Genomic DNA, 25023 nt, shown 5'->3' on the forward strand with positions numbered 1-25023 from the left:
GTGATTTCTTTGTAATAGAAAATGTACTTTCTTTCCTTACTACTCACAAAAGCATGTGTGAGCCTATGCCTATCCCCTAATCACCCAGTTACACACAGTGATGGGTTCATATGTCATATACACCTACAAATATGATAAAATGTTTGCCAGGAGTAGTTTTCCAAAAAGAGCTGCTTCGATCCCCTGATAATGCCCCACATCCCCCCGCCAAACACACAACCTCATTAAATTCTCTGCTAAACACAACAATTATTTTTTACCAGTTAAAAGACAGGAATTTACACACGACTTGGAATTGTTCACCAGGGAAAATATTAATGACTGAGTTTAGAAAAGTAATGAGATCAAATTCAATTCTTCCACTTCACAGATGAGAAAATTAAGGCCTGGGGAAGTAAAATGACATCACCCAAGCTATTATGAGGCAGCAATCAGTATCACATTTTGAACCTACAGGACAGGTAATGGTAAAGAGCAAAAAAGGGCACTGAGATAGGGGATAAAGGGCTGGACAGGTGTTATTGTATGTCCAGGGAATAAGCATGTCAGAAGGCTGAAAGTAAGAAAAGTATTGCAACTTCAAGGAACTAAAATGATGCTTCTGAATATGCTACATGCCACATACTCAAATAAATGAGTAGATGCTAGACACTATCTTAAAATATGCCACTGTAGCAAATATTTAGCCTTCTAAGTCACGTGATTATCTCTTCACAAGACTACATATGACCGCCTTGCTTTAAAAAATATTCAGTGTAGTACTACCATAAGGACATAGAGATCAACAAACAGAACAGAGAGTCCAGAAAGAAACCCTTAAATTTACAGTCAAGTGATTTTCAACAAAGCTGCCACGGCAACTCAATAGGAGTTTTTTTCAACATGCAGGGCTGAAACAACTGGATATCCGCATATAAAGAAATGAACTTAGACCCTCAGCTCACACTACAAATAAAATTTAAGGAAAATGGATTCGAGACATGAATATAAGAGCTAACATTGTAGTATTTTAAGAAATAAATAACAGAAAAGCTTCAAGACATTAGGTTAGGCAAAGATTTCTTAGATGTGACACCAAAAGAACATTCTAAACAGGAAAGAATTGATAAACTGTACTTCATTGAAATGCAAAACTTTTTTGCTTCAAAATACACCACTAAGAAAATGGAAAGACAAGACACAGAATGGGAAGAAAATATTTGCAAATTACACATCTGATAAAGACTTGTATCCAGAATACACTAAGAACTCCCAAATACACACTCAACAATAAAAAGGTGAACACCATCCCCCCCAAAAAAGAAGACAAACACCCAATTTAAAAGTGGGCAAATGATTTCAGTAGGCATTTCATCAAAGAAGATATAGAAATCATTAATAAGCACATGAAAAGATGCTCAACATCATTAGTCATCAGGGAAACAAATCAAAACCACAACAAAAAACCACTTCACACCCAGCAGGACAGCTATAATTTAAAAAAAAAAATAGTAAGCATTGGTAAAAATGGGAAGAAACAGTAACCCTTGCACACTGCTGGTGAAAATGTAAAAGAGTATGGACACTTCAGAAAACAGTTCAGCAGTTTCTTAAAGTTACCATACACCCAGTAATTCCACTCCTAGGTCCTATGCCAAGAGAAATGAAAACATATGTCCACAAAGACCTGTATGTAAGTGTTCATGGTAGCATTATTCCTAACAGGCAAAAAGTATAAACAACTGAGGTGTCCATGAAACTGAAGACTGGAGAGACAACATGTGGTACGTACATACAATGGAACACTATTCCACAATTAAAAAATGAAATACTGATACATGCTACAACTTAGATGAACCTCGAAAACATCACATAAAGTTTAGCAAGCCAGACACAAAGACCCCATATTTATGATTTCATTTATACGACATTTCCAGAAACGCAAATCTATAGAAACAGGAGGTAGATGACTGGTTGTCGGAAGCTGGGCATGGGGACTGACTGTACTCCTGGGGTGCTGAAAATGTTCTGAAACTGGATTATGGTGACAGCACAATTTGATAAATTTACTGTCAGTCACTGAGTTGTACACTTAAAATGGATGAACTTTATGGTCTGAAAATTATACCTCAATAGTTTTTTTTTCAAGCTAAGGGTGGGGGAAAAAGTATAATTAATCATATGGGAGAGGGAACACAGATGAAACAAAATGGGCCATAGTTGATCACTGTTGAGGCCAGGGATTCAGTATACGATTCCTTTCCTTTTTTGTAGATATTTAACACAACAATTTGAATAACAATTTATATTCATAACAATTTTTGATCATCAAAAAAAATAAATTCCTAAGATCTCCCAGTATTTATGAAGTATTCATGTCTCCCTAAAGAACCTCAGGGAAATTGGTCCAATACTGTAAATCACATAAAAGAAAACACAGAAAAACAATATTAGTTTCTTGCATATTGGGCCCCATATCTATTCTTTGATATATCTTTTAACTTCAGATGAATTACCGCCTGTAGAAAAATAGTAAGGTGTGCCCCCCCAAGTTAAATTAATATAGACTGCTTTCTCTGATACCAAATCTGTTGTAACAAAAACTTGAACAAAGAGGATTCCGATGGAGAACAAAGCAATTGCATTTTCTGGATCTCAGTCTCATCTCCTGTAATATGTGAGAGGTGGCCAAGATGTCATGTATGTTGTCTTTTAGCACTGACACTCTATGATTTTAGAATTTGCCGGTTTTTTCTAGTAACTCCTTCTTCTTGCACCACAGGATATGTGATACAGGTTAACGAGGTCCCAGACACAGACCTAGGCAGAGTTAAGCAACAAAAATGCATGCGAATTGACTTTGGTTAAGGTCAAGTTTCATTTCTCTTATTACTTTTACATGAATGTGTTACTCCTAATCATTTTACTATGAAACTCTGTAGGTTGGTTAAAAATGTTTATGTGTGTGTGTCTTCAATGGAAGGCAAGCAAGCAACTTGGAAAAAGATTCTATTATCTTGGTAGGGTCTCTTTTCTACCATGAATTTGAAAAATGTGACATATAGTCAAACCAACATCTAAGTCTGAAACGCTTCAAAGTGAGTTTGTGATGAACAACTACACCAAACCAGTGTCTCAGTCACTCCACCTTTTGCAATCTGGATTAACCATACCACTCCAATGAACTGTTCTAACGCTTCCTAGGAACATGGATTTGCGAACTCCTTCTCCCCTAGCCTCCATCCGTTTTGGTCAGTCGGCAAAACTTAGACTTCTGGTCTCCACTTATTCCTGAAATACACTCCTCCCTGAGCATTCCAGGCATTGGGGCTTGTCCCTTACTGAATTCATGTGTTCTCGTGGTTTTATGTCTAGCTGTTAAGACAACGGAATTTGGTGTTTACATTGAAAGGCCTGAAAAGTTTGAAATAGGGAAGTGACATCATAGCTGAGCTTAAGAAAATTAATCCTGCTGCTCTATGAAGGAAAGAACAAAGCAAGCAAATCAGACAGGAGATTACTATAGTAGTCTTCAAGGCAAATGGTAGTAAGAAGTGAACCAAGGCAGATATCAAAGAAAAAGCAACAGAATTTGGCTCCAAAAATTATATCCATCCTTCAAAGGCTAGCTCAACAGCCTGTACAACCACTCCAACATATCTACAGTGTGGGGCTCAATCCCAGGACCCTGGGATCAAGACCTGAGCCAAAGGCAGAGGCTTAACCCACTGAACCACCCAGGAGCCCTGATTAAGTTTTTGTAAAAAGACCTTACCAATTAGAGATACATATAAAGTATGTATGAAATTATATAATATCTGGCAGTTGATCTGGGGATGGAGATTTTCTACTTTTACATAAATCTGAAGTTTTCCATAATACAGTTTTTAACAAAGTAGCCAGTATACAGAATGTATATAAAAGGATGACAAAATTATCAGTACTGACATGGATAGATCTCCAAGAAATAACAAATTCTGGAAAAGCACAGGAGAAACATGTACAATGTGATGTCAATTATTTTAAAGACAAAAACCATGAAATTGATGTTATAAATGGACTAGAAAATGTCAGAAGGATACCTTCCCTGGGGAGGATACCAGGCTTGGTGGAAATGAACTTAAGGGTCAGATATGTAATGTCTGAATTTTATATAAATTCAAATGAGGGTTTTTTTTTTTTAATTTGAGAGAGAAAGCAAAGAGAGAGAGAGAACTTGTGTGGGGCAGGGAGAGGGGAAGAAAGGGAGAGAAACTCAAACAGACCCCATGCTTAGCATGGAGCCGAATACAGGGCTTGGTCTCATGACCTTGAGATCATGACCTAAACTGAAACCAAGAGTCAGACGCATAACCAACTGTGCTACCCAGGCGCCCCTACTCAAATTAGAATTGTAAGCCAACTGCCCAGGTGTGGAGCTGAATCTCAGTTCTCAGCTGGCTAATGAAGGAGAATGAGGGCTGCAACCAACAGGAGTAATAGCACTGTGCCTTCTGCCCCTTCTTAAGAATTCAACATCCAGGGACACCTGGGTGGCTCAGTCAGTTAAGCATCTGACTCTTTATCTCAAACTCAGGTCTTGATCTCAAAGTTGTGAGTTCAAGCCATACGTTGGGCTCCATGCTGAGTGTTGAGCCTTCTAAATTAAGGAAAAAAAAAAGAATTCAATGTCCAGCATAGGCAGCTGAATAGAGACATGACTACCAAATATCTGGCCAAATGGAGAAGTTGGGAGATGCAAATGGGGTAGAGAGAAGAGAAATACTTGCCCCTTCTTAAGGCAGTGGAGTGTAGGCCCTAGCATTGGGCGACGCAAGCTTAAAGCCCAGCACCACCATCTACGAGCTCCATGACCTTAGCCAAATTAACTTTTGCTCCTCAGTTTCTGTTTCTCTAAAGCGGGGATACAACAGCACCTACCTCATTAGGGTTATTGTAAGGATAAGAGACAATGCATGGAAAGTGCTTTAAATGTGTACCCTGTACCAAGTAAGCCTCAAATTCACTACGTATCTAGTGCTAGGTGTTAATAAAGAGCCTAAAAACAACTCTAACAAATAGGGAAATTTGGCTTGGGACAGAGTGGACACTATACTGACAGGTAAAGAATATACTACTCAGGCGACCTGGGCGGCTCAGTCAGTTAAGCAACTGTCTTAGGCTCAGGTCATGATCTCCGGGTCCTGGGACTGAGGCCCGCATTGGACTCCCTGCTCAGCAGGAAGTTTGCTTCTCATCCTCTCTCTCCCCCTCCCCATCGCTCGCTCGCTCTTTCTCTCAAATAAATAAAATCTTTAGGAAAAAGAAAGAATATACTACTGATAAAGTAACTAGATCAACTGGTCTCACATATGAGAGAAAAAGTACAGCTGAATGCAAGCAGTCAGTAATGATTCTTTAAATGCTTTCCAAACACTAAAAGGGATTCCCTCCATGATTTGTAGTAGCTGCATGATTAGTTAAGCAATTAGAAGTCCAACAGTATGCTGCCAAACTCATTATCTAAGTTAAGGATAAAGATGTGTCCAGACAACTAACACACAAATTCAATAAGGTTACAAGATAGATCAATAAATAAAAACCAATTATATTTCTATACACTGGCAATGAAGACTGCAAAAAATGAAATTAAGAAAACAATTCCCTTTAGGCTAACATCAAAAAAAAACACTTAAGAATAAATCTTTACAAGTACAAAACTTATTTGTGAAAACTACAAAATATTGTTGAAAGACATTAAAGACTTAAATAATGAAAATATATCCTGTGTTCATGGATTAGAAGACTTAATATTGTTGGGGTGCCTGGGTGGCTCAGTAGGTTAAAGCCTCTGCCTTCGGCTCGGGTCATGGTCTCAGGGTCCTGGGATCAAGCCCCACATCGGGCTCTGTGCTCGGTAGCGAGCCCGCTTCCCCCTCTCTCTCCCTCTGCCTGCCTCTCTGCCTACTTGTGATCTCTGTCAAATAAATAAATAAAATCTAAAAAAAGAAGAAGAAGACTTAATATTGTTAAGATGGAAAACGTTACTTTGTATGCCATAAATATGTACAATTTTTATTTGTCCATTAGCCTCATTATAAAGTTGGGGGCAAAATACTGTTGAGATAGCAGTTCTAACCAAACTGATCTAAAGAGTCAGTGCAATCCCTACCAAACTCCCAGTTGCCTTTAAAAAAAAAAACAAAAAACAGAAATTGACAACCTAATCCTAAATTTCATATGGAAATGCAAAGGACCCAGAAAAAGCAAAACAATCTTGAAAAAGAAGAGAGGCACCTGGGTGGCTCAGTCGGTTAAGCGTCTGACCCTTGATGTTGGCTCAGGTCATGATCTCAGGGTCTTGAGATCAAGTCACACATCGGGCTCCGTGCTCACCAGGTAGTCTGCCTGAGATTCCTTCTGTCCCTCTCCCTCTACCCCTCCCCACTCTGTGCACTTGCTCGCGCTCGCTCTCTCTCAAATAAATAAATCTTTTTTAAAAAAAGAAAAGAAGAAGAAAAAGAAAAAGAAGAAGAGGAAGAAGAAAGTGGGCACAGACACACATCCCAACTGCAAAACGTATTACAATTCTGCAACAATCACAACAGTATGGTGCTAGCACAAGGATAGATATATTAATATCAATGGAATAGAATTGATAATCCAGAAATAAGACTTTATGTTAAATGGTCAGTTGATTTTTAACAAGGGTGCCAGGAAAATTAAACGGGGAATAATAGTTTTTTCAACAAATGGTACTGGGAGAACTGGATAGTCACATGAAAAAACAAACAACAACAAAAACCCAAAATTTGAACCCTTACCTCACACCACATACAAAAAAAGCAACTCAAAATGGATCACAGACTTAAATGTAAGAGCTAAAAATATAAAAATCTTAGAAGAGGAGTACATGTTTGTGGCCCTGAGTTAGGCAATGATTTCTTGGCTATGACACCCAAAGCACAAATGATAAAAGAAAAATAAATAAACTGGACTTCATCAAAATTAAAAGCTTCTGCACTTCAAAGGATACCATTAAAAATGTTGAAAGGATGGGGCGCCTGGGTGGCTCAGTGGGTTAAAGCCTCTGCCTTCGGTTCAGATCATGATCCCAGGGTCCTGGGATCGAGCCCCACATCGGGCTCTTTGTTCCGCGGGGAGCCAGGGAGCCTGCTTCCCCCTCTCTCTCTTACCCACCTCTCTGCCTACTGGTGATCTCTGTCTGTCAAATAAATAAATAAAATCTTTAAAAGAAAAATAAATGTTGAAAGGACAACCCACAAAATGAGAGAAATATTTTTAAATTATGTATGTGAAAAGGGATATGCATCCAGAATACACAAAAAACCCTTACAACTCAACAATAAGAGACAAATAGCCCAATTTAAAAATGGGCTAAGAGGGGCGCCTGGGTGGCTCAGTGGGTTAAGCTGCTGCCTTCGGCTCAGGTCATGATCCCAGGTCCTGGGTTTGAGCCCCGCATTGGGCTTTCTGCTCAGCAGGGAGCCTGCTTCCTCCTCTTTCTCTGCCTGCCTCTCTGCCTATTTGTGATTTCTCTCTGTCAAATAAATAAATAAAATCTTTAAAAAAAATAAAAAAAAATAAAAATGGGCTAAGATTTTGAACAGCTCTCCAAAAATGACATAAATATGGCCAATAAGCACACAAAAAGGTGTTCAATATCATTAGTCACTAGAAAATGCCAATCAAGGGGCAGCTGGCTGCTCAGCTGGCACAGCAGCCAACTCTCGATCTCAGGGTAGTGGGTTTGAGCCCCACACTGGCTACAGAGATTATTTTAAAATAATAATTTGAAAAAAGAAAATGCAAATCAAAACCATGATAAGATGCCATTTCATACCAGCTAGGCTGACTAAAATAAAAAGGATGGGCAATAATAAGTGCTTCAAGAGTGAGAAACTGCAGTCCTCAGACAATGCTAGTGAGATAGTAAACTGCGCGGCCACTTCGGTAGTTCCTCAAGATGTCCAACTTAGACTTACCATATGACCCAGAAATTCCACTCCTATGCATATCCATGAACTGATAAATGGATAAATAAAATGTGTCATATGCCTACAACGTAGTATTATTCATCCATAAAAGGAATGAAGTACTCCTACATGTTACAACATGGATACACCTTGTAAACATTATACCAAGTGAAAGAAGCCAGTTACAAAACACCATATGTTGTGTGATGCCACTAATACAGAATGTCCAGAACAGGCAAATTCATGGAAACAGAAAGTAGATTAGAGGTTGCCAACAGCTGTGGGGAGAGGATAGGGGAATGAAGAAGGACTACTAATGAGTATGGGGTTTCTTTTTGGGGTGAGGAAAATGTTCTAAAATTGGATAATGCTAGTGGCTGCCCAACAGTATAAATATGCTACAAACCACTGAATTATATACTTTAAAGGGGCAAATTTTACAGTGTGTGGATTTTACCCCAATGAAGTTTTCATTTAAAAAAAAAACCTGTCCAGACTGCCAAACTGAACCCTTAGATAGCTGCATAACGTGGACCCAAAAAAGTTTGGGAGTAGAGCAGGAATACCATAATCCTACTAGATTTTAAAAGGGAACAAGTAGCTCTCACAAGAATGATACAATAAGGAAATCCATAAGGTTGAAGCTGTTTGAGTGAGCAAATCCATCCTTTAGAGAACTTGAAAGGTTAAATTAGGTAAGAAATGTTGTATCTCTTATTCCCAAAGGGTTTACATATTTCTCAAGTTGCAGAAAGAAATATCAATTTTTAGAGAAACCTAGACGGACTTGTCTCAGCTGGCCAACTAAAAAATACAACCCCCTTCCAAGTTAAGACAGAGCCCTTATCACACTTTGCCCACCTGTCCATCTCACAATGGGGGCTATGGGGAGTCCTCCAAAACTATTTCTCAATATTGGAAGGGCACTGAGGAGGAATCTGAAGGACGTATCAGAGCCTTAAGGAATGTTCTGGAATGCTTCTGTCATTTTAGCTGCATTCTACAAAGTGGCAGGAGGCTGGTCATAAAAATACCCTGGACAGAGTATGGTAAATTTGAGGCAGGTAAACTCAGCCAGGAAGGATATTTCTGGTACTCTCAGGTACTATCTGGTCACTGTGGCTACTGAATGAAAAGCAAAATTTCTATACTATCTGTACTTAAGGCAAAATTTAAAAGATAGAAGTGTGTATTCAATGAGAAGTAAGTTTCTCTCTCACTCCTGTCCCCAGTCATCCTCATCTCTTCTATTACCAATTTCCTAAGTAACCTTCCAAAAACTGCCTATACACTTAAGAACATACGTATTCTGCACCGTGCCTCTTTCACTTAATTTATGTCAGACAGTACACATACCTAAATCTTTTTAACTGCTTCCTAAGTTTTCATAATATGGATGTACCATAATTTCTTAACCCTGGAATGAGCTATTATTATCAGTAATGTCTAAAGCAGAAATAAAACATTAGCGATCCATGGGTAGATGCTACCCATAGATGTTTTGTTCAGCCATCACAATGGCTTTAACATGTGGATCTGAATATATTTGGCCACATGCAATGTGGGAGAAAGAGCTGCCCACCAACATCCACTCTCCTCTTTCACAGTAAGAGGGGTGTCAATGGGAAATGGCTATCCCGCCAGGAACTACCTTTCCCAGCTGCCCAGCAGCTAGCTATATCCAAGGGACTAGGTTTCCCCAGTTAGAGCTGAGTGGAAGTGATGAAGGTTTCTGGTCTGCAGCTTTAAAGGGATGGCTATTTTTCCTCCACACAACCTCTGCCCCTTCTGCCCACAACTTCTGCCCCCTCTGCCCCATCTGTAGGTAGATGCTCAATGACTGGCACAGGGCTATCTGCGGCAGAGGCAGCACTGAAGGGGTTGACCATCACCGTGGCAACCACCAGCTGCAAGCTTTAGGCATGGCTTTGGAAGGGGCAGTCACTGTTGAGAGCAGGAGGGGAGTTCCCACCCACAGGCTGGAACAAACGAAATTCGTTATGAAAAAATTTGCTTTATGAAAACAACTGCTTCAATGAGGAAAAGGAAGTTAGGATCTAAAAAGTACTGCCTTCACAGTGTGATTTTTCTTACAGGAATTTTAGTAATATAATATGTTTTCTAAAACAAAGTACTAATAAAATAAAATATGTTTCGAGGCTCTAAGCATAGAGCAATAAAATCCAGACATCCCAGGTCTGATTGCATCTAGATTTTGTATACTTGCATCATCACTGAGACTTTCTTGCACATTTTTATCTTCTCTCAAATGCAGCAGCTGTTTGGGCCTTGAAAGGACGGCCCCCTGACATGCACCAGCTATTACCAAGGTGATCTCCCATGGGGCGCCTGGGTGGCTCAGTTGGTTAAGCGTCTGCCTGCAGCTCAGGTTATGATCCTGGGGTCCTGGGAGCGAGCCCCCATTGGGCTCTCTGCTTCCCCCTCTCCCACTCCCCCTGCTTGTGCTCTCTCTCAAATAAATACATAAAATCTTTTGAAAACAACAACAACAAAGGTGATCTCCCTTTCACACACAGCAATTGTGTCATATCAACTTCTCCCTATGAAAACATACACTTTAGGTATAATACCAGGACCCACCTACCTAGAGCCCTGGGATAATCTAGACTCCCATAAATTTAAATTCATACTGTTTTTACAGATATCAAAGGTAAAGCCAATTGTCCCATACTGCCAAAGTGGCTTGTTCACTTTTATAGATTTACATTTGAAATGAGCCCTTTGATATTCTTCCCCATATCATGTTACCGATCTTCCTAAATTGGAAGACATTGATGCCAGCCTCTTCTAAGTTCTTCCCTTAAATCCCATCCAAATCTTTCACCGAGTCTGTGAAAGAGTTCTCTGTGGGCTCTCCTCCCCTTGGTCACTACAGTCTTCTATTCTACTTTCTTCTCTTCCCTTTATATAAACATCATCACTCCTATGTAACAACCATCTCATCATTTTCTTTACTTCCCTCTTTCATTCTTGCGTCTTTGCATCTTCTCTCCACTGTATTTCTTTTCCACACTGTCAGTCCACCATAGGCCACTCTGACTCAGCAACCTGGCCTCACTTACTCTGTTTTTCACAGTCCTTTGCTCATAATACAGCAGGCAACTGGGGCTCAGTCCCTCTGTGAGCCCACTGAGGAACTGCAGGGAGTGGATCACAGATTTGAACCACTGGCGATCAAGGGGGGCAAGGGACTTTAACCTCAGATTCCCTTTCCTCAATGATTTCTAGCCAAATGAGTGCCTAGATGTCAAACATGCTGCTATTAGGATTACGTTTATTATCTCGCCAAAACCCGACAGCTCCATGGACTGCTGGCCCTATTTTAGAGATTAAAAATCCAAAATGCAGAAAGATTAAGTCACTTGCTGAAAATCAAACAGTTAATAAGCAGCAGAGCTGAACTCCAAATCCAGTCTTGTCTCTTCCACCATATGACACAATGTCATAAAAGCCACAGCACAACCATTCCCGCACAGCTGGCACTCTTCGCGGGCTTGCACAGCCAGAGACATGCTTGCACGTCTCCAGCTTCTCCTTGCAAGGAAAACGTATTAAGATAGCTGCCCAGATTGTTTTAATCTTCTTGCATGTATAGAAAAATCTTCTGGGTCATAATCCACCAGCCATGTGAAATTTTTATAGCATCATCATCTGTGGCTACTCCCACCTCAAATACCAGTTACTATGAAATTATGCCAGAATTTGGATCAAAGTATGGGGGGAAATGCAAGGCAAATTTTTATCTGATGAACTCATGGCAGAGGATCAAATTTCATAGAGAGTTCCAGACTCTAGTATATTAAAAAACAATCTGTAACTTTACTGTGAGGAGACTACTTTATTAGAACAACTAAAACATGCTGAGCTCTGTTGGGACACAGAGGTCATGCTAATGTGTGAGCCAAGGAGAGTCTTTTCTTGCTTTAGTAGAAAAGATAATAATCTGCAAATCACTAGCATCTGAGGCTGGCTTGATTTAAAATGCACACAGATAGAGGAAAAAGTTCCAGGAAATCACTGTATTTATAGCTTGCCTACATTAGTCAGTGGAAAGGCCCTTGCTACTCTCAAAATAACACTTGGGAAGGCACTGCATCCTAGCACCTTTGCTAAGCAAAGGCATGCATGGTTCTCATCTGCTGTTCTGTAGGTTCCCTAGGAGGAAATCTCCCACTTCACAGGGAGCCAGGACGCAGACAGGGCCCTCCAACCTCCCCCACCTCCAACCCCAGCTGTATAACAGCTGGCTCAAGGAAGTGGCACCCCCAGAAACCCCTCAGCAAGCCACCTGGAGGAGCTCTTGCCTTAGGTCCCCCCACCAACCACCGAACCATTGGTCAGATTTAGAAAGCAGAGCCCCCTTAGCATTAAATCCTCCAAGACACAGGATCTTCACCACAAGGATAAGACGCAGGGGAAGCTTCCGGCCGGTGTCAATCCCCAAGCTCTTTCAGAGAAGAACTACATAAGCATCTCAGGAAACGACAGACAGCAATCTTATATACAAATTACAGAGAACGAGACCCCAGCCATGCACTCAGTGGGCTGTCTGGGGTTAAAGTATTCTAATCCTCTTAGCACAGAATTTCATAAATCTTGGTCCATACAAGTGTGGGCAAGGCTCCAGACACGAGGGATATCTATCTGCTTAGAACTGCTTTCCCTCCCAAGAATACCATAGCAACTCGAAGACCTTCCTGGGGCAGGAAACGGTCAGATCTGCTCATTCTGCGGACTCACAAAGGCCTCTGTGGCAGACACACATCCAGTGACTCCAACAGGGAAGGGGAAGACTGGGGTGCAGAGGGGCACTTCACCTGGCACACTGGGCTGGAAGACTTTATTCAGATCCAAGGAGGAAGCTCTGGAATGGGTTTTCTGTGGCCGCGGTGGCGGGGTGGGAGGGTCCTCGCCCCTTTTCATGGCCTCTTCTATGGAGGTGCTAGAGTAAGATCTGCAGCAAAATAAGGGAAGGTCAGAAGGGAGACAGCAAAGCTTTAGTCTCTGAAGTAAGGTTGAAATGGAAATACCCACAGAAGTCAAAGTCACTTTTCCAAAAGACTGACCAAGGCCCATCTCAAAGCAACCACGAATTCAACTGTCCCTTGGGTACCACTACCGGCAATAACTATCCAAACCCAGCCATGAATCAGAACCTTTTTTAACCCCTTTGTTCATATTATATCTTAGATCTAAATTTACACAAAGGAAAAGCTTCCTGTAAATTCAGATCCGTTTCTATGGGTATTGTTAATAAGAATAACACGTAAGCCTTCTGTTTAGGCACGTCCGTGTTGGAACAGAAGGGCTTCAGGGTCTTAACAGACTGCAGCTCTTTTCTCCCATTCCCATGCGAATGCGATGACAGGCACCTATGGAAGTGGGGCAGATAAGCTGAGAGTGAAGAATCAGCAGCTCAAGGGACTATGCCACAAACGCATTTCAGGAAAGGGAAACACACATGTATCAGATGGAGGGGTCTAGGCTGTCTTATCGTGAGAAATACCAGTTTGGGGAAATTTTCCAAGCAAAAGCCTCCTCTAAACTTTGTCCTTCATTCTGTAACAAGGCAGTAGCTAACTAGACAACTTCTGAGATTGTAACTCCAATAATTACATTCAAAGGAACAAGAAATAAATAATCTACCAAAGGTCACACAGTTAGAAAGTTATATTGGTTCAATTCAAACTCCAATCTGTTTCTAAATTCCATTTTTAAAATATTCTGATACTGCCTATGAGCCCGGAAAGAAATCTTTTGGCAGCAGTGGCTAAACTACTTGTTAGAGACTTAATTATTTTCTATATTAATTCAACTCAGTACATTAGTCTATTGCTTAGAAACAGGTTTGTGGGTGAGTTTCCAATATGATTTTCTAAGAAGTGGATGTGTACATCCGTTCTATTCAGCCTCTCAGCTAAGCTCATGTCAAAGAATAAAATGACCTTTGAGTCAGAGATGTGTTCTAGAGGCAAATTAACCTCAGAAAACTATTATTAGTATTTAGCTATTAGAGTGCCATTTATGAAATCAGAACCTATCAACCACTATTAAGCAACTTCAGTTCTTGATAAAGCTGGTTTTGACATAGCAAGTTTTTACTTTCCTGAATCATTCCCTCAAGGTTTCTTTGTGGTAGTTGAAGAGTTTTGTCTGTCATACAAGGTTGCAATCTTTCATAAAGCTGCCATAATGGCACAGAACGTGTTCTGGGGTGGGCTCTGTAAAACAACTGGCCAGACAGGCAAGGCAAAGGCATGCAGGAACTGGCAGCAAGAATGGTCTCATACTTTCAATTAGAGCGAAAGGAAATTGATAGAAAAGGACAACAAAGCTTTCAATTGGGAACTCTTGATTTAAAACGGAAATCAGAGACTCTAGCTAGAAATTAAAAGAACTTTTATGCCAGAAAGAGCTTTAGTGACATTCTTCAGTCAAGAAAGAATATATGGTGTGTGTGTGTGTGTGTATGTGTATGTCAACACACATATAGAGAGTTAGGCATACTATCCCATACCACATAGCTCATTCCATTCTATCTCCATATATAACCTGTATACTCGTATTTGCATATGGAAAGCTAACTGAATATTAAACAAGTGATACTGTAAAACTGTGAATACAACCAATTTAAATACAAATGTGCAGGGAATCAACAAAATAATGAATATATGTTGTGTTAAAACAGTGATTTTCCCTCTTTCCCTCATATTTCTACAAAGTTTTACTATTCTAAAAAGGAAAATAAAAGTAATTTGAGTCTCTCAGTCTCAGCAAAGACCCAGTTGGGGAGTAGTGAAAATAAAAACATCCAAATTAGACCAGGAGACCGATCCCTAAGAGAATAATATATAAAAGTTGGCCAGAACTTTAATATATAAAGTTCTATTAATAATAGAACATGTAACTATGAAACTTTATACTTTCATTCACTTTGAGAAAGAGAGGAAGTCAACAGAAGAAAACTGTGAGGTTTAATTTACAGTTAACACAGCACACATAAACAGATTTCTGTAATTCAAAGGTTTTTCAAACTATGAGGGCAGACAAATGTTACTATTCTTATATCCTAAAGCCACTACTTTAAGCCAGTACAGTAAAAGATCCATTCATCCTTAAAAAAAAAAAAAAAAAAAAAAGACGAGTAAATGTGGTAGCCACAGACAGAAACAGGGACTATACCTTTTTTTCTGCCAATAAAATTACTGAATCTATTATTTCAAAAACTATGAATATAGATATCTGTATCTTCTATAAACAAGGAAACAAGAATTCCAGTTTAGAAAATCCAGACATAAAAGATAAACTAAGGGATAACTCTCAGATTTACAAAAAGATGAAGTTTCCTTAATTATCACTATTTCAAGCATATAAAATATGATCAGATTTAAATTCACTTTTTCAGGAATGTGTCTCGTAGCCAAAGGAAGAAAAAGTCACCAAGAGCCAAAGCAAACACATATGTACTGTCCAGTACACACATGTACTTCAGCACTGAAGAGTGGTCCCAATACCATTTCCCCTCTTTGATGTTCTATTAATGTTTCTGTATTTCTCCTCCATCCTCCACTCTGATGTCTGATGTCAACCGCAGCTCTGCCTTACTTGCTCTCCCTCTTCTACTAGCTTCTACGGATCTAAAAACTGTGAAGCCAAAAAGCTGCTCTAAGACAGGATAAAACAGACCATGAGCACTGCTTACCTAAAGCCTCAAGCCTCATCAAAATCACTGTGAGCACTTTCTTTTCCTACTCTGTTTTCATCCCTCAGGAGTCTCACTTCCTGGTGTCCACCTTGTCCTGACAGTAAATTTCAGTGTTACCTTTGAACCACATTTCCTTCTCTCCAAAGCTACTGCCCTCTATTCCTTATCATCCTGCAACAACTGGGCCACATGCACACAAACCACCTCTTGTCAGGCGACCAGCCAGCAGCAGCCACCATCTTCTGGCACTAATAAATACAGAAACTGAGTGTCTCCCAGCAGCACCGCATGCTCCAAGCAAGCCCTTCATGACAAGAGAATTCACCCCTATTCTAAGCTTCAAATCTGATGGGCTGGGCTTCAGGTTCTGGGATTTTATTTCTAGTCGGGGACAGGATAGAAAGGGCATTAAAGCAGAAATTAAACAAACACTACCTGGATCTTGGTCTTGCTTTGAGACTGTTGGAATCCTTAGAAGTGGCTGAAACAAAGATTAGTTGTTGTTTACTTGGCTTTCATTTCTGCAGTTGAACAGGTTTAAAAGCAATATCTGGGCTAGTGCAAAACAAACATTATCAACAGGTAAACGTGAGGTACAGGTGTCCCTGTGGAGAACTCGACTGCCTCCACATTTTCATTATTTTTTTACTTTATTTCTTAAGCTAAAGTCACAATTTAAAGGAGGGAGAGACCAACATTTTTTTCCTTTTGTTAGAGCACTAAGGAGCTATTTTCAAATCTACGTTGACGAATAAAGAAATTCCAGTCCAAAAAGACAACCCTCTCAAGAGGTTATCTGCTTATATAACAGTGGGTTCAGACCTGTGGTTTTCTTGGTCTATCATGAGAGCCTAGTAATTGATTTTGAACCAGCTTCCCCTGAAGGTTAGGAAGAAATCTATCAGGTTACATATTTCAAGGTTTTCTTAAAATATACTACCAGAGCAGCATGACCACAAGGAATCACAGCTCCCACAAGCTGAAATGAGCTACACAGATTTTTCTGTAAGAAAATATTCTTGTGTCCTATGTCTCTGTGACCAAATCATACAGGGGATATTACAGAGTGAAACCATTAAAATATTTTATCAACCATATGACTTTTCCTTATCAAATTTAAATCATGAACTAACTTGCTCAGCATCAACACCCATGGAGCCTACTTTCCCATCACAAGTTGCTGGGGTAATTATAAACACTTACAAAAAGATTAATCCTTTTTTACATTTTCAATACCCTACGGAAGACAACTTCAGAAACCATTAGTTATGTTAAGGTTTTGCAACCACTGCAAATTTTTCATCATAAAATGTTCATTAAAAATCCATAGAAAAAGTGCTACTAACTAGGAACAAGAATATAGTTTGTATACTGTTTGTGCAAATTCTTCCAAACATTTTCTTGTGTCTCAATGAATTACCCCACCCTTTTTTATATTGCTCTAAAGATAACAACCCTCCTTGGGAAGAAGCAGCCTGGATTGATGATGGTCATTAAAATCCATGGGTTAGATAAGCAGCAGAGAAAGGGGAGCTAAAAATGCTAATAAGGCACAACGCAAACTAGCAATATATATTCCCTCAGATATGGTCAGCTGCAGAAAAGATGCATTTCTCCCCAAAATAAACATTTTGGCTTGGTGTAGTGAGAACATAGGCACCTTTTAACTTTAATCCCTCAAAATGCTTCCAAAGCCCTAAAAAGCATGGAAGGCCTAAGAAGTTTGAGCCCTGACCTACCCATTAGCATGCACCCACACCTGCAGGTACATGCAGCTCCCCCCGCCACCCCTAACCCCACAAACCCCAGGCAGCGAAGGAAGGGGGCCTAAGAGGAGCCCATCCTGCAGTCAAGCAGGCTGCCGTGGGGCTGACTGAACAGTGTAAACAGACTCACCACAAAGCTGGGGGCCACCCTCTTGGCAGGCTCCCCACAGCTGGCTCTGAACCCCTCTTCTCCCTCAGGCCACTCTGCTTTCCAGAAATATGTGGGTTGGGAGAGTCTCAGTCATGTTCAAATAGAAGTCTGGTTCCCCAAACCAGATCATGGGGGGTGACCATTAAGTCCTTTGTCAGTTGCCATTATCTCTTTTTGCTGGGATAAGAATGGGTGTGGAAGGAGGGGTAAACCCTGCCGGTGAGAGATAGACACATAGACAGATGGGGTGTGGGGTATGGATAAGCAATGGAGACCCAGACAGGAGTCCTGAGGCCTACATATCCCTCCAGGCTACAACCTTAACTATTATATTTCTGAGCCTCAGTTTCCTCATCTACAGAATGAAGATAATAAAAATGTGGCCTCTTTCTCATGGGGACAGAGAAAAGGTGAAGGTATTTTGAAAACTAACTGTATTTTAGAATTGCAAAATATTACTGTTAGAGAGTGCTCCTAATTTTTCGAGCTAAGAAACCTGGATTCTTTTTTTTTTAGGAAATTTTTCATAGTTCTTTTTTTTTATTATGTTCAATTAGCCGACATATAATACATCATTGTTTTTTTTTTATTAACATATAATGTATTACTTGTTTCGGGGTACAGGTCTGTGAATTATCCGGCTTACACAACTCAGAGCACTCATCACAGCACACACCCTCCTCAATGTCTATCACCCAGCACCCCCATCCCTCCCCCCCCCCCTCCCCTTCGGCAACCCTCAGTTTAAAGATTAAGGTCTCTTGTGGTTTGTCTCCCTCTCCGGTTTCCTCTTGCTTCATTTTTCACTCCCTTCCCCTGGGATCCTCTGTCTTGAGAAACCTGGATTCTAAATTTAGTTCCCATTAGGACAGCAAAAGAGGCACAGGTGGGAGCAGGTGATGGAAGGAGAAAACTGCTCTACCCCGGAAGACCGTGGGGCAGCAGCTGAGGGAGCCGCCAGAATCACCAGTGGCGCCTGGTGACTACGGTGTGAGGATCAACAGGCCTAATCCCCTCGGCGTGACCTAGAGACGTCAAGAAAAAGATCACCATTGTACAGTGTGCCCTGTTGAATTAGGCTGGAATACGATGTTAGCTAAGGAATCTATTAGTCTCCACTAATATATACACTTGCAGCAATTACAAGGGTAAGGTCTATTTAAAAATACGTGACGAGGAATTACCCCCATTCCCTGACAACGGTCCTACCACCACATCATCCTCATCACCACTACTATTATCATTATCATCATCATTATTACCAGCCACCGTGGAAGAGCAGGGCAGGGTGACTCTTCTCCTGCTATCGGCAAAAATATACTCCAGCCAGATCTTGGTAAGTTCCCACAGGTTTCGTTCAGATGACGAGAAGCTAGAGAACACTCTTTTAGTTAAGTCTCCCATCGGCCTCTAAGCCCCGGGAAAGTCAGACTCGGCATTTGGGGCATGCGAATGTCTGCAAAAACGGCCAGGGCACGTTGTGTTGGGATCCAGGCAGAAGCCAGCGGGGAGATCACAGCTTCTCATTTAACTGGGAAGAGGGGAGAAGAATGACAACTTCCTAGAACACCCTGGGAAGGTCAACTTTGCAACAAACTGAAAAAAGATTAAAAGGCAAGCTTCAAGTTTAAGTCCCTAAAAGGCAGCACTCAACTGAGGCGAAACGTCTGTGTGGCACGGACAGACATTCAGAGTTAAAAACCACCACCTTGAAACTCTATAGTGTCTCGCACTAGAAACCCAAACCTGCCCCAGGAAAGGGGGTTTTAAATGGGTTTTCAGATGAGGGATTCCCTCGTATCTACTCCAGAAATGGGCAGCAGTGGAAAAAATGAATCAGAAACCACATAGCATGTTCCCAGGCAGAATGTGAAACAAATTCAAATGTACTTCACGCACCATGGCACACCCTGATAGCATTTGTCGGGCAACTCCATGCCCCAGTCAATGAAGGAATCATAAAAATGACATCTGACGCTCATGCTCCAGAGAACACATGATGCTCATGGGAAAAAAATAGGAAGTTATTAGCCTAAAAGGCTGTTGGAAAAGCACCAATTTAACTCTCCAAGTTCAACTAGCTTTTACTATACAGTTAACATGAAGTTTACAAAAACAGAGGTGCATCCAGTTTAGCTCCAGAAATTACAGGTGGAAAGAACCCACCTGAGGCATTTGCCCTGAAATGGGAAAAGAGAGCAAGCCTGAAGTTTAATTCTCTAACAGGCCAGCATTCCATTTGTCGTCACATAAACTGAGCATTTCTCCCTATGATGAAGGAACCCAAATCAGTTTCAAAAACCTAAATGAAGCTGGAGAATTCCTACCACTTTTGGAGTCATGATTGATCTACAATCTCAATTTTCTATTTCTTAACATCAACTCCTAGAGGCAGAGGCTCCCAAAATAGGCTACACATCAGAATCGCCTGGGGGGCTGACTAAAAACACAGAATCTTAAACCTCATCACTGAAATCAATCATATAGTCTCATTCATATTCATGTTCTCTCTTTCTCTCTTTCCCCCCCTCCTCCTTTTATCTTCCCCCACCCCTCTCTCTCTTTTAAACCTTGAATGAACTTAGTGTTTGGGAAATACGGTACTATAGAATAAGACTCAATGTTACACTGATACCTTTGTTCCAACTTTAAACAAATAAGGCCGGGATGATAGCCAGCTAACCAAAACAAACATGATTTACTTACTAAATATTATGAAAGACAACAATGAGAGAATGCAGCAACTTCTTTCACATCCTCATAACTGGAGCTCCAAAGAGTAATGCCCTCCCTAGCCTTTGTTTTTAACTAGGTTCAGCTTGGTTCAGTGGTGGTTCCCATCAAGAGAGCTGAGGACACAGGCCTGGCCATCTCCACAGTTCACAGACACAGTTTCAAGTCCCTAAGAACATGGACAAACACAACTTTTCTTTTTTCCTTGGAATCCACTCCAAGTATAAGCACATTTACTTGCCTTCCTGGTAGTGAAGTTTAATGAAAATATTTGAGATTTTTGCTTTGGAAATGGAGAAGTTCAGCTGTGGGCCTCCAGTTGATCTACCCATCAGCTCCCTACTCTACACACAAACCACAATGGCTTACTGAAATCTCAACTCCAAGCCTTCCCAATTTCACGGTAAAAGTAACAATGAAACCAACTTCAAACGGCATGATCCTATCAGTGAAACCTAAATTCAGAACTTAAAAAAAAAAAAACAAAACCTACCCTCTTCTCAAGCCTGAAAAGAGGGAAGTGGTAAAAAGCAACCAAAAGGTTACCTTAGAATAAAACACAAGGCAAATATTTAGAGAGAAACCTACACTTCCACCAATTTTCTACTCACTGAAACTACTGGGTTTTTTAAATTAGAAATAATTACATAAAAACATATTAAAATGGTTTTCTCCTACCTGGATCCTCAGACATATCCTTTGGCAAGGCTTCATCCACAGTACTTTTCAAAGCTAGACGTGCTTTGTTTTGTTCTTAAACAACAAGAGAAAGAAAGGAGAAAAAGAAAAAAACTGTAAAATTTTATGTCTGAGGCACATTATATTAAAACAAAGAATTCCTATGAAAATGGTGTTTTAAAGCTCTATAGGTTGGTATAGCACTTAGTAAAACAATAAAAACACCCTAACATAAGGAAATAGGTTCTCATCCCACAAGGAACAAAGCAGTATTTCCAACTTTCAACAGAGAACACCTCTAGTGGCTATGAAGAATATTACCAGAAAATATGAGAAATTTCCCCCTTTCATTCCTGACACCCAGACCAATGACATCAGAATCTCTCTGGGAGGGGTGCCCGGGGGGGCTCAGGTGGTTAAGCATCTGCCTTCAGCTGGGGTCATGATCACGGAGTCCTGGGATGGAGCCTCACATCAGGCTCCCTTCTTAGTGGAAACCTGCTTCTCTCTCTCTTCCCTACTTGTACTCTCTCTTTCACTGTCCATCTCTCAAATAAATAAAATCCTTAAAAAAAAAAAAAGAATCTCTCTGGGAGTGAGATGCAACCTTCGGTATTTTCAGACCTCACGAGGGTATTCCAAAATACAATCAAGGCTTAGACCCACTAGTAAAGCCAGTGATGAGAGTACACACTGTTGCAAAAAATGTCTAGTTCTGCCTGCCTCTCCTGAACAAATATTTAAATAGAGAGCAAACAATTATTGTTTCCTAATGGAAAACTTATTTTTCATGTTTAACTCCTGTACAAAGCGGCAACAATGGCAAGTCTCCACAATAAAGCCCGAAATAGCTTCAGGGCTTTTTAGTCCCTTCAGATAAGCCTCTCATTCGTGGGTAGTAAATCAGTATCAAATAATAAAAAGAATACCGGCTTGAGACTTAGAAAATCTTTGTTCTTATCTCCATTCTTTTTATTAAGCAATGGATACATACTGACTGCACTTCGGTTTACTGTCTCTGTGTGTTAGGTGATAAAACATATTAGCCTCCATCCAGTTTTGTGAGACGTAAGACAATGAAAGAAGGATCTGGTAGATTATAAAGAATTATATGAAGTGGTGTTGCGAGCGGGGGGTGGGGGTTTGACCTCCAACTGTTCTTCTGAACATTCCCAGGCCAACTCATCTATGTGCTTCATGGCAGCTCTAACATGGAAAACTGTGCTGTACGGCTTCTCACTCGCCCGTCGCCCAGTAAGACAGACAAAGGGTTGCTGGCTCCATGACATAGCCTTGCATCCACAAAGTCACAAGATAAATCCAAGGGACAGAAACTCTCTCTAGAAGATAACTTCCTCAAGGATTAGAGCTATTCACAAATATGCATTTATACTGATGTTCTTGGATCACATCTGTCAACCCAAGATGTTAAGCTCTCAGCTTCCAGTCATTTCCTAATTAGTACAACCAAATCCCAATGTAAAGGGTCAGAGTAGTCTGAGGGTTAGAAGTGAGTAAGGGACCAAAGAGTTAGCAGGCTGTGGAAGCTCCTGTTACCACTTTAGAAACTACAGTTTTCTGGGGCGCCTGGGTGGCTCAGTGGGTTAAAGCCTCTGCCTTCGGCTCAGGTCATGATCCCAGGGTCCTGGGATTGAGTCCCATATCAGGCTCTCTACTCTACGGGGAGGCTGCTTCCTCCTCTCTCTCTCTGCCTGCCTCTCTGCCTACTTGTGATCTCTGTCTGTCAAACAAATAAAATCTTTTAAAAAAAACTACAGTTTTCTGACAATTTGAACTACTTAATCCATCCAAATGTGTTCATATACTGAGCACTGCCCTTATATGCTCCAGAAGAAAGCCATTCCAAGAGAAGTAGATGAAGAAACACAGGTAGAATGTCCCTTAAGGAAGAACACCCATTCTTTGCATACCTTGTTTGTCATCACTAGTCACATCTTGGGCTGGGACAGGAAAGTCAGCCATGTCTTTAATAGATAGCTTCTTGGAAAAGAAAAGTAAATAAATTATACAGGTTGAAGTATAAATTAAGTTACATGTATGATGAAAATGCTTTCAAAACTACATAGCTTGCCAATATTTCTGTCTCCAGTAAACTCTAACATTCAATACTACTTTATTTTTTTAGATTCCTAGTGAGGTGTAAGTTAATTTGTGTTGAAAATTTACATGTGGGGCACCTGGCTGGCTCAGTCAGTAGAGTGCATGACTCGTGATCTCAGGGTCCCAAGTTTGAGTCCCATATTGGGTGTAGAGAATACTTTAAAAACTTTATAATTTAAAAAAAAATAAAATTTACATGTGCAGAGGGGAAAAAATGACGATTCAGATTTAGACATATGTATAAGACTGCACATTAAATCTGAACCTGGTGTGGGATTCAGCCAGAGAATTGTGTGACATTTGCCCATTCTGCCAAAAACAAACCTGCACTTTATATACTTTTTCACAAGCAGAGAGGGGTTCTGACAAGTGGCCCCATAATGTAGGTATTTGCCAAAATCTGTTACGCAGAGAGTGTTCAACCCTGATTCAAACAGCTTCCTTGTCAAGGAATGAGAAAAATGAGCAGAACAAAATTTTCTCCTAACTCTATTAGGGGAAGTCCTCACTAATATTAAAAAGAAAGAATATTCAAATGATCACATATTGATTGGTTTAAAATTCTATTTAAAACCTACTTACTATAAATTTGTATTTCTTATAAAAATCTCAACTAATATGCATTCTAAGATCTCTGATAAAAGAATAACATATATTAATATTTACTATATCTATACCTAAATCTATATCTATATATATAAACAAATTCTGGAAAGATACATAAAAATTTAAGGGGACTGGGTAGATGATAGAAAGGATGGGAGGAGGACTTGTAACTATATGCCTTCTGATAGTCTTTTAATTTTAAACATACTCAGAAAATCAAATAAACCTTAAAGGAAGTAGGGTGAATCCTGGAGCCATCTAGTGCTCCAGAAGATTAACTGGTTTGCCTCTCAATCTGAACAACCCCAGGGACATAAGCAATACTTCTGTTTTTCAACTGTTTCAAAGAACGGAATTCAGTACTGCTTGGTGGTGACCTGATCTAGGATTTAACAGTCCACAGGCAGGTGATTCTTGGGATTACCATGAAGCCTTCAGATATAATTACCTATTCAAAGTCTACTATCTCCAATAGAAAAGAAAATGTATCTTAACAGCGCCTTTCTTTCACTTGTTTCTCCCACCTGGACTATAAACTAGAACCCTAGTAAAAGAAAATGATTTAGAAGTAGAAAATTAAATAAAAAGTCATCCCCAAAAAAGTACCTTTGAAAGAAATTTTTTTTAAAACCTAAATAAATGGAAAGGCATCCCATGTTCATGGATCAGAAGACTCAATATTGTTAAGATGGCAATACTCCCCAAATTCATCTACAGATTCAGTGCACTCCTTCCTCACATTTTTGCAGAATTTGAACAGCTTGTCCTAAATTTCATAAAGAAATGCAAGGGACCCAGAATAGTGAAAATATTCTTTAAAAAGAACAACAAAAAACCAAGTTGAAGGACTCAGACTTCCCAATTTCATAACTCACCACAAAGTTATCGTCATCAAGATAGAGTGGTACTAACATTACGACAGATCAATGGAATAGAATTGAGAATCCACAAATAGGCCCTTATATTTACAGTCAACTGATTTTCAAAAAAGGTGCAAGACAATTCAATGGGGGAAAACTGTCTTTTCAATAAATGATTCTGAGATAACTAGATATCCATATACAAAAGGATGAAGGTGGGGGCATCTGGGAGGCACAATCTGTTAAGCATCCAACTCTTGGTTTCAGTTCATTTCATGATCTTAGGGTTATGAGATCAAACCCTCCATTAGGCTCCACACTCAACAAAGAGTCTGCTTAAGACTCTCTCTCTCTCTCCCTCTGCCCCTCCCCACCACTCTCTTTCTCTCTCTCTCTCTAAAATAAATAAATCTTTGACATAAAGAAA

At 40.2% G+C, this 25023-nt stretch overlaps 1 protein-coding gene across 1 annotated transcript in view; it reads right to left on the reverse strand.

Annotated features, from left to right (window-relative positions):
- The window catches only part of LOC111157117 (RALBP1 associated Eps domain containing 2), a 220828-nt gene that overhangs the window by 77132 nt on the left and 118673 nt on the right, over positions 1-25023 (reverse strand). Inside the window, exons 10-13 of the mRNA XM_022518356.1 lie at positions 22941-23010; positions 21010-21063; positions 16117-16162; positions 12794-12930 (exon numbers count right to left, since the gene is read on the reverse strand). Coding sequence (XP_022374064.1) covers positions 12794-12930; positions 16117-16162; positions 21010-21063; positions 22941-23010 — 307 coding nt within the window. The remainder of the gene's footprint in view (positions 1-12793; positions 12931-16116; positions 16163-21009; positions 21064-22940; positions 23011-25023) is intronic.

Source organism: Enhydra lutris, unplaced genomic scaffold (genome assembly GCF_002288905.1).
Source record: "Enhydra lutris kenyoni isolate GAN:26980312 unplaced genomic scaffold, ASM228890v2 scaffoldscaffold52, whole genome shotgun sequence".
Classification (NCBI taxonomy): domain Eukaryota; kingdom Metazoa; phylum Chordata; class Mammalia; order Carnivora; family Mustelidae; genus Enhydra; species Enhydra lutris.